The sequence below is a fragment of the Thalia democratica genome, chromosome 4, assembly GCF_965202585.1.
Source record: "Thalia democratica chromosome 4, ktThaDemo2.hap1.1, whole genome shotgun sequence".
In the NCBI taxonomy this organism is placed as follows: domain Eukaryota; kingdom Metazoa; phylum Chordata; class Thaliacea; order Salpida; family Salpidae; genus Thalia; species Thalia democratica.
The window spans coordinates 46,153,187-46,169,180 of record NC_139168.1 but is presented as its reverse complement, the minus strand read 5'-3'; the positions used below and the strand labels follow the sequence as shown (position 1 = coordinate 46,169,180).

Sequence of the window (15,994 nt, the reverse complement as noted above, 5' to 3'; positions counted from 1 at the left end):
GCATCATAATAATAGTTCATTAATCAGTTTGAATATTAAGTTATACATATTTTTGGAACATTCTAAAATTTACTGTTTTGATTTTATACTGCAATCATTGGTTCATTTTATTGCAATTAGTTTATAGTATGCTTGTAGTTTAAATTAGATAAAATCCCCTAATTAGACTAGACTTATTAACTAGATTACTAGAACTAAATTGAAATCAGACTAGTGCCATTTGCAAAGTATGCAGTACACTTATTGTTAGACTAAACTGAAGTATTCTGTTTAAAAATTGCTCTAAAAATCAACTTTGCTTTTAATTTTTAAAGTTTATTTAATTTTAAATTAGAACTATTCAAAAATACAGACTTACGCGTTTGTTAACAAAAGGTTCTAGCGAAACAAGTTCACTGGAATATATTATAAAAACAAATTATACAGTATCCTTTTTTTATTACACTAACATATGTTTCTATGTGTCAACAGATTAACGTACATAAACATGTTTTAGTGTAATAAAAAAAAGGATACCGTATAATTTGTTATTATTGTGTTTTAATTTAGTTTAATATTAACAAAAAAGTAGTAAATTTTTTCTTAGACTAGAATAAAAACGTTAGTTAGATAATTGCTTTAAAAATAAGTTAATCCATTTATTTTTTAAAATTTTACTAAAAGCTAATAAAAAAATTACTAAATAATTAAAGTGGTATAAATCATTAATAAGTATCAACTATAACTTTATTTTGATAATTATTTTAATGCATTTAGTAAAAACGCAATTGGTAAAATGTCTTTAGTTAACAATTTATGCTTAAAATTTATACAATGCAAACTAATAGAACTTAAATTGGTTTGTTGTCGTTTTTGTCTAGGATATATCAACAGTGCTTTAGATTATTTTTGTATTGTTATAACTTAATTTTTAACACTTGCAACACTACATTATAGTAGTTTAAACTTAAATTAAGTTTCTACCATAAAGTTATACTGTTATTGTTCTTGTTGTTTTTGTAGTAAAGCATCTTAAATTTAATTTTTTCGATTTAGTTTTTTATTAGTTAATTAAATATTGCACCTTGTTTTTCACTATAAATAAATGTACCACATATGTTTTTGTGTTAAAACTTTTTTCTGACTAAAGGCGTTTCACTGCTCTCAAATGAATTTAAGAACAGATCTATGGAGTGTCAAAAAGCTCTAAGAATCTAAGAAAGAGCTTTTTGAGACTCCGTAGATCTGTTCTTAAATTTATTTGAGAGCAGTGAAACGCCGTTAGTCGAAATAAAGTTTTAACACAAAAACATCTGTGGTATATATTCCGACAAGCTCTTAGCTTATCAGGATCTCCAGGATTTAACGCCTTTTAACCTTACATCTTATTCTATCCTTTATATATATTTTTAAAACTCCGTAAAACTGCGCTACTCGTTTTTAGACACAAACTTGTTGTAATAATTTAAGACTTTTAAATATTTTATTTAAAACTCCTACAACTTTTTTTCTTAAGATAAAATAAATTTCAGATTAAATGAAACGTTTAATTTCTTTTAAACTTGTTTATTTTTTGCTGCTAGAATTTTAGAATTATAGTCTTATTATCTAAGAAATGAAAATGTAAAACAATGTTTTAATTTTTTTTTAACCAGTAGTGTAAAATTTCATTACATTAAAATTAAATAACATTTCAATCAAATGGACTACAGTAACCTGTGTTTGCACTTTAAACGCAGCCTAAGAGCTTGGCAAAATAATGTTTAAAATGTCTTTTAAAACATTAATATTATAGCCACTAATCAATATATTGACCAAAAAGATATACTACAAGAAGTAAACAGTGAACTATAATGATATCACTACATCAGATGAGGTTGAGCTAGTGGCTGTTGGTAATAATTAGTGATCTTCCGGATCCGGCCATTTTTTGCTTAGATCAGGATCCGGCCAGATCTTAAATTAAAAAAACGATCAGCCACCGGATCCTAGCTGAGATTTGGCCGGATCCGGGTCCAGTTAGTATAGAAAAACTTTGTTTTCCGCGATCAGCTTCTTTCAGTTTTATGTACTTAGATTATTGTGTTTTGAATATTTAATATATTTTTCTAAAATTAGTCAAGCGAAACAGAGTTATTAAAGATTAGTTAATTCATTCACTTGTTGTAAACATACTGATACATAAAATATATCCTTTAGAGTAAAAATAGTGAATTGTTAATTTAAATTTTCCTGCAGATTAGATTCTTATACTAACTCTATGTTTTAATTCTAAATATAAACTTTAAATATTTTCCTTTTTTAATATAAAACATATACTTAAATTCTAATGTATTTCAATTTGTTAAAAGTCTTTACAATTTTAGTTTAATTATTTCATTCTCATTCAAATACATTTAATAATGTAAAAACTCTCCAATACAGCTCTTTAATATTTGGTTTCTATAACTTTAAGAGGCAGCAATTGTTCAACAACATGTTTTCAATTTTTAATTTTACAAAATAAATTTCTTTTTAGCCCTAGTTTAGATGAAAAATAGTATATAGTAGTATAAAATATTTCCGTAAAAAATTTAACTTCCTTCTGAACAACTGATGCCTCTTAAAATTATAATAACCTGATATTTTAAAAACTTTATTCCTTATTTATACATATACAGTATTTTCTTAAGGATAATTTTTATATTAAATAAGAATGGCAGCCATAAACTCAGTATAATAAGTACACACAGGATAACTCCGGATGTTTTTTTAACTTGTTTTTATTTAAAGAAAATTTATCTGCTGAAGAAGTTAAAGAAGCTGAAGTTTTGTCTTATTGGAACTCAAACAAGAAAAAATACACACATCTTGCCGGGTTTGCAAGAAGATTTCTTTCGGCACCATAATCTTCTGTTTATTTTGACAGGTTATTTTTAGAAGGTGGTAACTTAAACGAACAAAAGCGAAATCGATTGATTCCAAAAACTAGCGAAAATTCTTTATTTCTTCATCACAACTTAAAGTAACATAGGTCATTATAGTAAAATAAATCAAAACTTATAACAAAAAAACAGTGATTTGGTAGCAAAAATATTAGTTGAGTAAAACTGTTTTATTGTTGGATAAAAAATTACAATTGAAGAAGCGACAGTGGTACAAAGCACAGTGAGTAAAGGATGGTCAAAGCATTTAACAAAATATAAATATAAAAGAAAAACTAAATACTGCATACATATGCACCGTTGACATCAAGCTGTTGCTGGTAAGTTGGTAGCATTATACGAATGACTCCCATAAGTTCCTCCTATCTTAAATCTTAAACCTAAAAAAAAATTCTTGTAAAAAAAAAAAGCGTAAATTAGGTAGTCAAAGAGGTCAAAAACTAATATTTCTAAATATATTTTTATAATAACAATGAAAGTGTACTACTTTTGAAAACTACTAAAAAATTAGGTAAAATCCTAATAATAGCATATATTTAAGTTTTAGTTTATTTAAATTAAATATACTAAAAAAGTTTTTTAGAATCTATATGCTTAAAAAATGTAAAAAATCAGATGTATTAGTTTTTTAAATAATTAAAATTAAGATATGTGTTCTTTTTCGTCTAATTTATTAGGTTATTTAAATTATTAAACAAAAGGAATTGAAAAGAAATGCATTAAACTCATAAATTTATAAAAAAATTTATACAATGAATAAAAATTGTAATGAAAAATTTGGTCATTGCTTGTTCTAACAATAATTTTAAATAGTTTTGACTTTAACCCTTAGCTTAAAAATTTCTTCTTTAAAGTGGGTACAGTTAGTTATTTTTTCTAGTAAATATTTTGAAAATAGACTTCTATTTAAAACAAAACTTACCTGGAATATAACCGGTATACTTTGGTAGCATTCCTCGGTCAACTTTATAAATAGTTCCTTTAGTAAGTTCAGGAACCTTTAGTGGTACATTTAACTGTGGATACGGGTCACTTGGGTTTGGCTGTCTTTTAATAAGCTTTTGAAAGTCAGTATTCCGTTTGAGACCCACTTCGCACTTTTTTTTATAAACCATACCGTACAAATCTCTTGAATGCGGAATGAAACCGGTGAAGCCTAAAGTCGATTAAAATAAGCTAGGCTGGAGTTTAAAAAAAGCATCATGAATTTGTTGTCAAAAATAATATTAATCTTTTTTACGTTAGAAAAATGAAAATCTAATATTACACTGAGTATAACAATGAGTAAGAGTTTATAAATAATCTAAACAAAAAGTTTTTAAATTTGTTTTTTAAATGTAACTTTTTGCAAATTTGTTCGGTATTCTTAGATAAGTTACTGATGAAGTGAATTTTTTAACGACAATTTTTATTTTTAAAACAAGTATATAACTTTATATAGAAACTTACGAAACTTTTTAAATAATGTTAAAATAACTTAATTAAGATAACTTTAACTAAACAAAAACAACCTGTCTTAAACCATTTCATTTCATCATCATTTTTTAGTGAGTAAGGGTGACCATATTCTTTAAATGCATTAGAGTTGTCTAAAAGTTTAAGATTTAAATTGTTAGTAATTGGTTTCAATGGTACAACATCTTTTCTTGCTTCAATTATCTGGATTTTTTTAAAAATATTATTGAAATTGTAAATTTGTTTAGACAATTTTAGTTACTTTTTATGTATTATTAAAAAAATTTGCTAGCTATATATTGTAAAAGATATTAAAAACTTCAGTCTAGTGTTGTTAAGGTATAAGTGAATTTTTTATAGCAATTCGACTACATAAAGCTAAAAACTTTATGCTTTGAATATCTAATTTTATTTTTAATCAAAATAAATGCTGTATCTACCTATATAGTTTATTGAACGACAAAAAAAGAAGCTAAAAATATTTGGTTATAGGACCTGGTGCCCCAAAAAAACCTTTCGGTTATCGAGTGGCACACTACGGATACCTTTTAACGTCTTGTCCAGGACTCTAAAATGAATTAGATTCATTTAATTTTAAACCAGGTAGTTATGAAATTTTTGTAGACATTTTATTACTCTTCGTTAATGCTACTTTTGCATGAATTATGTGTATGTTTTAAAATCAAATAAATATATATATATATAGGTTAGATAAAAATTATTAATAAAATGCATCAAAAAAAGCAGAAAATTAAACCTAATTTGTAAAACACCTTTAATTAAGATAACTTAAAAAACGAAAAAAAAAATACTATAATTGAAGTAAAGTTTAAAAGAAACAAGTAATAAACATTCATTTAAACTTTAATTTTAAGGTTTTTGTTTTTTAGAAATAAAAAAAAGTCTTATTATTATAAAAGTTTATAGGTCAAACCGTAAGGTACTTCGAAACGATAATAAAAGAATATGATACAGTTGAAGCCATTATTTCATATTTACAAGCCTAAATTATGCAAAAAAATATTTTGATTATATTTAGATAACAAAAACTGGACCGCACGGGCACGACCATCAACAACAACTTAGGTTATATTCTTTAATAGGAAGACATAGTCACGATGAATTTTTGTATTAGTTAAATCAAACTTGTTTATGTAAATTAGCACAGAAGCGTCAGTTTGTGGGTTTCAATCAGGAAAACTTAAGACTTTTTTGTCATATTAATAGACTTTTTATTACTTCTTTGTTAATCATTTATTTACGCTTGATTTAACAGCAATAACTTATTTCAATTATTTTAAAGCAATATATTTTGGAACTATACAAGTATATCATTGTAACTTTGTACATTGTACACACTGATAAAAATTTAGAATAATATAGTTGGTTAGAAAAATTGTAAAACGTTGTTTAATTTATTTTATAGATGAAATTTTAATTTTATTTGATTTTTGGTAATCCTATATATTATAAAAATAATTATTTTGATATTAGTTCTTAAAAATGGTACTTCAATATTTTACACTGAAATAACAAATTCTAGATGAAATTTCTGAGAAATTTAACTTATATTTAGTAATCAACTTTTAAAACTTAATTTAAAAATTCAAATATCGATTTTATTAACATAAAACCAAGTTATAATGTCATAAATTATATTTTTTATACAAAAATATTAATACAAAACTTATAATTACTTAATATTAACATAAATTCGTGAGCACATTAAAACAATACAACTATAATGTTTAGTTATACATGATGTAAGTACGTATATATTTATATTAAATTCAAAATAAATAATGAATTTAAAACAAAAAAAAATTGTCAAACATCTAATTTTAAACTGTTTAGATACTTACAAATATTTTTTCTTTCAATTTTTAAGAAAGTTATAACTTTAAATATGCTATTGCTCACAATTTAGTTTAAAACTCTAAACATATTTTACTTAGCTATATTTCAATACAAAATGGTTTAAATAGTATTATAGAACATTAAATTATAAATTGAGATGATGTTTAAATATATTTTTAATTTCATAAATGGGTGTATATAATTTTCATTGTTCAAAAAAAAAATTTGAACAGCTTAAGTTGTATTTTATATACACAATTATGAAACAAATAGTTTTGTTTGCACTTTATTTGTAATAAGTAAAACGAAAAACTAAATCTACTAAAAATTCTATGAGTCTTCAAAAATCAGACAATGCGAGGAATTAAATGTAAAAATTAAAGGTTGGTGAAGAACTAAGTAAAGTTATAAATAATAAAAGCTATAAAAAATACAATGTATGTTTATCCTAGAATTTTTATGCCAAGTTTTAATTTATTCAGTATAACTAAAATACCTGACTATAAATAAAAAGAACATACATAACTAGACAAATAGCATCTGCATTTTCTTATTTCCAAAAATTTTCTACAATTATATTTTTTTCTAAAAAAGAGACATTTATGAAAATGAGTTTGAAAAACCCTTGTTCGATGTATAATGTTTTAAAGTTTAGTCCATGTCTAATAACAAACCGTATAAAATAAAAAAACTAAATATTCTATAACTAGTTTTTTATAGAAGTGTACTTTATGAATAAAAAACGATTTACATCTTGTTACATTTTATTACATATAGAAATGTTCTGATTATATAAGCAATGTAGTTAAAAATTTTCAACATTTCGTAAGAATATTTGAAGACTTGTACCAAACATTTTTAATTATATTCAAGATAAGATATTAATTGTAATTAAAAGTTATTTAGTGTACATATAAAGTTTTATGACAAAAAGTTCTTCAAAAGATACTAACAATTTTTGAACTCGTTTCAACTAATTGTAAACGCTTTAAATAACAAAGAAATATATATTTTCAATTATAACTTCTTCGTTATACTTGTTTAATAAATAAGAATAAGTTTTTTTCAACTAAACTGTTAAAAATAAACAACTTAAATTTTACTAACAGATTTTTGAGGAGAAGTTGCAGTAGCATCAGCATTAACTTTCCAAGTAATTCTATGATTATTTTCGTCACGCAGTTGTTTATTTTTTTGTTGATCAATTTCGTGATGATATATTGCAGAACGACACACTTCTCCGTATCGCTTAGCAAAATAGTGCTGATTTTTTGGTATGAAACCTGAGTTTAAAAAAGGTAAAAATAAGTTGCTGTAATGTAGTGATAATGGTATGAGCTTTAAATGTTTGATTAGTATGAAACAAACACTTATTGATATATGTTCCAATTTCTATACTTTAGGGTCATAAAAAGTATCGAACACTTTAAACCAAATTAAAAAAAAAAACGATTAAAGAGTTTGATCTAAGGTTCTGGTGTACGAAAAAAAACTTTTAGTTATCGAGTCATACACCACAGATACATTTTAACGTCTTATCTAGGAAATTTTTTCAATGTATATAGTAACTATTGTAGACTATGCTCTATATAAAAAGCATTGAACACTTTTAACAACTTTCAAAAACAAACTATAAACATTAACTATACTTGATATATTTAGTTTACTATATTTTTATCAAAAATCATAAAAACAACATTTATCTCAAGTAAGCTTTGGCATGAAATTAAGTAAAAGCAAGATTGACAATTATTTTGTTATTTAAAGAAAAACTTCAGTCTTATATATGGCTATAACCATGATTGATGATCACCTGTATATCCAGGCAGCATTTCACCGCGTAATGTTTTGTTTCCCTGCTTCTCTGCTCGTTGTGATAAAATATCGCTTCTTTTGTCGACTATAGGGCACTTCCAGTTGCCAAGTGGAGCTAAAACACTTTTTTTATGATTTTCAGTGTTTCTTTCAGACAGTATATCAACAGAATGGCGTCCATAAGTCTTGCCGATTTTGTATTTGTAAGATGGTAAGTAACCTGTATACCTAAGCACCGAATCATTTCATTACTTCATGTTATATCAATGTTGTTTTATAGAAATAAAAAACCTCCACGAAAGTAAATTGAAATTAAGTAGTTTTTTTCTTTAAGGTTTATAAATAAACTAATGAAAAATTGTTAATATAAAAGGAAATTATTTATTTTTGATTAAATTTTATTTAAGACAATATTTCTAATAAAAATAAACTTTATTATTATAAGTTTTATTAGTTAATTTTCAATTGCAATGTGTTTTTTCAATGTGTTAATTCTATAGTTGACTACTAACCATATACTTTTGATGTTAGTTTTTTGAGCATAAAATATAAATTAAATTAGAAAACTTAAATTAAGCTTTATATTTAGATGTATTACTGCCAAAGCTGACTATTGAATTCTTTATTTGGCGCTAATGTTGATTCTTTGAGCTTATATAAGATTTATTTCCTAATACTTTTAATACAGTAGCTAACAAACTCAATACAAAGTTTCCCACAAAAGATATAATATAAAATCAAAGTTTACACTAGGCATCGTTGGAAATCAACTAACAACTAGGTGTCATAATAATTGTTCTATCAAAAATTGTTATATTTATAAAAAGTACAGTGTTTATAATGAATCGTTAATACTCGACGAAGTAGTTTTAATATTTGAAGTTTTATAGTGTTGTTTTACTTTTAGTAAAAATAGTTAAGTACTACTATTTCAAAAGTTTCGAAAATGTAAAAATGACGAACCAAATGTTTCATTTTCTGTAACCCGTTAGTAAATAAAAGAGAAACTACAGTGTTTCTATGATACAAACATATCATACTTAAATAGAACAAACATAAAATTTGAAAAATAAAATACTTAATTTTAAAACATGCGCTAAAGTTTTAGTTTTTGTATAGCTAACTTTAAACTCAGAAATTATACTTCATTTGTTTGATAATCTGTTCAAACTTTATTAAACTAAGTTAGGACTTAGTAAAATACGAATTTAAATTTTTTAAAAGCTAATCATAATAACACTGTTTTCTTTTGAGTTCGATTTAAACACTTCATAAGAAGTTTTATGATTTCTTCAGGAGCAAGAAAATAGATTGAAAAATTAGAAAAGCTAAAAGTTAATTACATTAGTTTAAAGCTATTGACAGTATTTATTACTCTACTATTTAATTTTTAAAATTAAGTACCACTCTATTTTAGACACATTTGTGTCAAATGGATTTGTTTATTTCTCATTTGATTTAAAAATTACATGAAACCTTTTTTGTTCAAAGTTATTTTTTTATTCAAACTGTTCATATTTTAACGTTTTTAAAAACAACTCTATTTAATTTATTTTAATTTTGTTTCTTTTTACAGTTTCTTTCCATTTTCTAACATAATTGTACAGTAAAAACTTTCGTAAAAATCTTTAAACTTATAGACTTTTGCGGTTAGACTTATATAATAATAATCATAAAGTTTTATTTTTGGTTACAGGTTCATTTAGATTGTTCAACATATACTAGCAAATGTACAAATTAAAATTTTATTTTTTACCCGGTTTTAGTGGAAAAAAATCCGATCATTTCAAATATAGTATAACAATAAACTACTCTGAATATGCTCTTTACTGTACAGTATATTGAGCAACATTTTTTAGTTAAAACAAAAAACTATAATTTTTATTATAGAACTATTTTTATTTATGAATAGAATTCTTAAGAATCTTTAAATAGTTTGATAGAAATGGAACTATCTTCAAATTATAAAACAAACTATACAATTTTTAGGTTAAATGTATATAACTTATTGTCTTATTTCTTTGTTTTTAATGTTTAGCATACTATAACTAAAAAGTATCTTTTTGTTTTAATGAATATTGATACTAACGCAATACTATAAAAACATATTAACTATTTATTGTTTTACAATATTTTATTAATCAATAACTTCCGATCTGTAAGATTTATTTTTGTGCATGATTTCTACAAATATGAGCATTTTATATCTAAATCAACTATTTTAATAAATCTACCGACAACAATTTATCTAAAGTGAAGTTTTTAATAAAATGAATAAAAAAACTCAAGTTTGTAATATCTATTAAGTAGGACTGTAAGACTTTAATTTTAATAAATTATTAATATTAGCACAAAACGTATAACTTCTTAAAAATTACTAAAAACATACTTACTTTGGAAGAAAATGTGGTTCTTTGTTAAATAATGAACTTGCAGACATTGAAGCAAATACCTTTTTAAGTTTTAAACTAATAAAACTAAAAAGTATACTGTTTATAAAAAATATTGCTTAATTTCTTACTTCTTTTTCAAAACAATGTTACAAAATTTAATCAGTAAAAACTCAAAAAAAAAACTAGCAAGTTATTCAAAAAATCTAAACAGTTTGAAACGTTTTACTTATGTTTTAAGCCTATATATATCTCACAAAATGCACCTAAAAAATGAAGTGCTTTAAAAGTATTGAGGCGGGTATTGTAGATAGGAAAAGTGGATTAAGCGAACAAAACAGTAAGCGTCTTTTTATTATTCAACTAATCCTTAGACAAACTTGCTAGTGTAACACATGCTTTTAAAAATCTCTAAATCAATTTACAAATTTCAGTGCTTGAAAAGGTTTCTGTAAGCTGACGTTAACACAATCGCACAGTAAGACTTGTGTTGTTTTTGTCTATCTGCTTAAATCTAAACTTTTTTATCACAGCATTTTTTCGTTTTGAAGAAAATGCTCTTAGCAACGAAAATGCTGGAGAATCTTACTATGTTTAAAATGTCAAATTAAGCATTTAATAATAAATTTAGTTTTTGTCTATTTGTTACCTTTTTAGATTACTGAAAAGTAAGTAAATATTTTTTATTTGTTTTGAAGTTGAATACCTGAATATAAAAACTTAATATTTATAAACTGGTTGTTTGAATAGAAACAAAATGTAATTTGTAAAACAAACATCATTCTTAAATCTTATTTAAACAGTCAATACTGTAAAAATATTTTAAGTAAACATTCCTTGATAAAAATTAATTTAAACAAAAGAAAAAGTTTTAAGTTTCATCTTCAAAAGTAAGAGGTTTTCAATGGGTTTCAAGTATGTTTTATTGGTTTAGTCTTATATATATATAACTATTCAAGGAACTTTTAGAAGTTATCGTTTAACATTAAGCTATCATTTAATTGATTTTCTACTAGTTTTATACTATTTTTCACAACTAATCGAAAATAAGAAAAAAAAGTTTTGCAACTTAATAAAAAAAGTTAATTAATTTTGTATTTTAAAGGTAACAAACATAAAAAAGGTTTAACTTTTAGCTATTTTTCGCTATTTTAGTTACAAAAACTAAAACTTTTTACATTTCTAAAAACAAACAATATTTTGTGTACTTTTTAAGGTAATTTCAATTATAAAATAGCTCAAAAACCTATGAAAAATGGTACTGTTAAGGCCTACTACAAATTGTCAATTTCTGTGAAGTAAAATTTGAAATTTTATCTAATTATAGAGCTAGTTAAGCTCAAAAAAAGCTGAACAATAAGTAAACAACTAAGCTTTTACCTAGTTGTATAAATGGCATAATCCTAAAAAAATAAAATAACATTTAAACAACTAATCTGAAAACTGGTAAAGTATTAACATAAAAAAAAATCTATCTGAAAAATAATAAACTAATAAAAACTGTTCGTATTTGCAGCTTCAACATGATTTATGTTTAACTTTGAAGCTGGTTATTTAAAATTTTACTAACTATAAGTTTTTAATTATGAAGGCATATGTCTTACCTTTCAGTTTTTTGTTTAAGACATATTAGATTTGTAGATATACTTTATATTATTTTTCTGCTATTTTGTACTTTACGTTCATTTTTTGAATTGAACAGTGTTTGTGAATGTTTACTTGTGATTACGGTAAAATAAATTAAGTAGATTAATAGCACACATCAATAAAACTCAGAACAAAATTAAAAAAATACAAATAAAAAAATATGTACTACCGCAAAGAACGCTACAAAAGAAATGCTTAATATCAAGCTTTGTTTATAAGACTACTGTCACATTTGAAGTTGAATATAAGTTCTACTTCAGATTAACGGGAAGTACTTTTCAAGAAAGGTACTGGAATCACAAACCACAAACCATTTTCAAAACTTCTAATAGAGATGTAACTTCAGTACGCGTTTCTTGTGTACACACTTCTAAGTCAAACGACTTTTTATTTTAAATGCAGTTTATTTTTTCTAACTAAACATTAAATAAAAAACATTTCTAAAAGTTTTGTACAAATAATTACAAAAAAAAAGTATTAAAGTTTTAAAAATTCTATATCTATTTAGTGGTTGTATAAAAATTTCCACTCAAGTATATAATACTTAATATTTTTTACAAATATCGTTTTTTAAAAATAATCATCTAAAGTAAATATTTTAGATTATAACTTTTAGTAGAATTAATAAACCCTTGCCTATAAAGTTAAGTCACACACTTCGTGAACTTTATAAATATGTATATGCTCAGCTAATACTTATTCTATTTAAACTTAATAAAACTTATAACCACAAAAAAATACTTTTTTAGTTAAAAAAAAACATTTATTCAATTACAAAAAAAATTAACTGCAAACTAGAAAAGAAATTTAATTTTTTAAACGGATATCTTAAATTTTAAAGTACGATTTAAAATCGTAAATGTTAGTTTTTTAAAGTTCAGTTTCATAAAACAATCTTTGATATCATATTTATAGAATATATCTAAACAATGCATCAAAAAAGTTACAATTTTTTTTTGTTGTTCTCGAAATTGAAAGCAAGCATATTATTTTAGAGCAGGAACCAGCAAACTGAGGCAATCGAAGCAAAAACTTCGGCATACGAGATACTTTTTATCTAAAAACATACTTTTTTTAAACAAAAGAACGTTTTTTGATTAAAACTTAACATTTTTCTTTTAAGTTAATACTAAGTATTTACTGGTGCTTTATTATCGCATATTTTATCAAACTTTTTGTCTAAAATATCATTTTTGATTGCTACAATTTTTTTTTGAGTAGAAGATGGCAACAAAAGGCTTTTTTCTATGCACTGCGGTCTGCGAACAACTTTTACTAGGAAAAATATCTCTTTAATTATAAAAAGTTGCCGAACTTAGATTTGATGCAAATTGTTTTTGAAAGGTTTATTTTGGTAATGTTTTATACTTTAAATAATAGCTGCTATATCATAAATCTGTTTTTCAAAAGATTTTTGAATCTTAGTATAGTAGTTTACGGAAATACTTTTTTTACACTAGTTCATTAAGCATATAACTATCAAAACTAAAACAAATTAAACCGATTTAGTTTTCTCAATTTGTTTTAGATTAATTAGATATATAAAAAAAAAGTAGGGACTAAACTGGTGTAAAAACAGTAGTAATTTCTAATTTAATAAAAATGGCTATTGGTCTTTTACATGCACAATAAGAATATCATATTAAAATAAGTGTTCTGAAAAGTTTTCAAAAAGTACTCATTAACTAAGTTAAAAAACAATAAAGCTAATAAAACCTTAGTTAAAAACACGTAAAAATTTTTAAACACTTTGTATAAGCGTAGTTAAATTTATTTAAATTAAAGTAACAAAAGTTAAAAAGACATATTAAAGTATCTTTCGCACGTTGCTTGTGGTTGGTCTGATGGACCAGGTTGGCTACGGCGCGAAGAGTGTGAGTCAACACCCCTTTTGTTAATCCCTCTGTTTATATTACGTTGGCTACAGCGAGTTTTGGGGTTGATGACCTTGTTTAAAATATGATGTATGTTCTCTTAAGAGAACATACTATCCTTTTTGGTGGGCTTGGATCTGTTACTCATTGTGCTATACCAAGAGTTAGGTGTGGCCCACTAGTTTATTTTAAATTACTTAAAGTTGGTTTGTAATTTACAGAGATTTATAAGAGTACAAGAAGCTGCTTGCTAATTTAATTAATTATCAACAACAAAGCTTATTTATTCAATTTTATGTAAAACCAAATTACAGATAATTTCAATATAATTAAGTATTAACACCAAAGTTTATTTATTCAAATTTATGTAAAACCAAAGTACAAATAACTTCAATTTAATTTTATTAACAGCAAAGTTTATTTATTCAAATTTATGCAAAACCAAAGTAAAATTAACTTCAATTTAACTTTATTAGAAATATATATCAATTTAAGAGACAGAACTAAAAATAAGAGATTAATAACAATACTCAAAATTTAGCACATAGAAAAGTCAAGCTTGAACTGCCACAACATCTCATTTTTATTTATAAGGCGGCAATTTAGAAAGTAAACAAATTAAAAAAGACCCTAATTAGAGAAAACTCTTTTGCTGAATTTAATTTATAGCCAGAGGCGTTACATTTTCCCCTCTTATTAAATATTTTTAGAATTTTAACTTGGGTTTTTTTTTAGAAAAACATTAGTTTTAAGGTGTTAAACGTTTGTTAAACTGAAAAAAACTTTAAATATAGTCAAGGTGAAAACCATTATACACTAGAGCACTCAACTTAGAAATATATAAGCATGCAACATAAGTTTATAACTTTCTTTTTGTAATTTACATGTAATAATCAGAAATAATATTTTAAGAGATACTTAAGATCATCAACTTTATGTGTTAGAAGGTACTTGCATATAACAACATTTATGAGCTAATTCAAAATCTGGATTTAAACACTCTACTAGCTATTTTTAAAGTCAAAACAAAACTATAAGTATTTAAAGGTAGTAAATGCTTAAGACACTTTTTAAGTGTGGTAAAAATGCTTTTTTTAACAAAATAAAAAATAAATTCTAAAGAAATTGTAAAGAAAAGACTTTTTGTAAATATAAATTTACAAATTCCTAATTACAATCATGAGTCAAAAATTTTTTAAAAGTCAATGTTTACTGTTCATGATGATGGTTCCTTACTCTTCCACTGGAGGTTGAGGCTCGGCCTCTTCTTACTCGCCTTCTCCTCCTCTTCTCTGGTTGCTCCAGCTGCGGCCGCTCTTCTTGTAGTGGTTCCCCCGGAACTCTGGCGGGAAGTTTGGCTCCACTGATGTCCTTCTCCGCGAATTAATCGCTGGCGACCTGGCGTTGTTCACCATCGTCATCAACGCCAACGGATTCGAGGGTCTGCTTGACATCATCAGCAGACGGGTTGGCATTGCCCCCATGGCATCCAAAGTTGTGCTGCCATGTATGCATTTCCAGACGAATCGACATCGTCACTACAATTCTGCTGTTCGTAGTGGCAGCCTGTTCTTATTAGAATGGTTTATTCTGAGGTCTCTGGGGTGTGGCAGTTCGACTTACCCCACCAAACTAGATGAGTGAAAGTTACTGAGCCATGATTTTTACAATTTGCCAGTATTAAACCTTGGCAAGCTTTCCCAGTACATTTTCGAATGAATAATGAGCATTTAGTATGGTCCACAAAGTTCACCATTACATGTTGTCATACACACAAAAAAAGTGAATATTAGAAAAGCTTAGATTTAAAAATAAACAGAAACATGCTTTTTAAATTTAAAACTATAAAGTTTTTAAAACAATAGAAACCATCAAACTGTAAAATAGCAGGTTTTCTTAAAAAGTTTTATTGTGTTTGAAAAAAAAAAAAATAATAGTTTCATTAAACAGGAGACAACCAAAACTCAATGCAATATAGAAAATTTTAGATTTTTATATAAAATATCACACAGTGCCTATTTTAGCTAAGATAATTACAAAAAAAAACACATGT

General features: G+C 24.9%; 1 protein-coding gene across 1 annotated transcript; it reads right to left on the bottom strand.

The window, feature by feature from the left end:
- Positions 1-3,120: 3,120 nt before the first annotated feature.
- LOC145834756 (ciliary microtubule inner protein 2B-like) lies at positions 3,121-10,491 on the bottom strand. The gene is made up of 6 exons (XM_082942266.1): positions 10,424-10,491; positions 8,029-8,258; positions 7,323-7,498; positions 4,415-4,562; positions 3,826-4,059; positions 3,121-3,283 (listed from the first exon to the last, which is right to left on the bottom strand). Exons 1-6 carry the CDS (start codon positions 10,468-10,470, stop codon positions 3,210-3,212), a joined length of 909 nt encoding a protein of 302 aa, XP_082798392.1. The 5' UTR covers positions 10,471-10,491; the 3' UTR covers positions 3,121-3,209.
- Between the last annotated feature and the right edge of the window lie 5,503 nt (positions 10,492-15,994).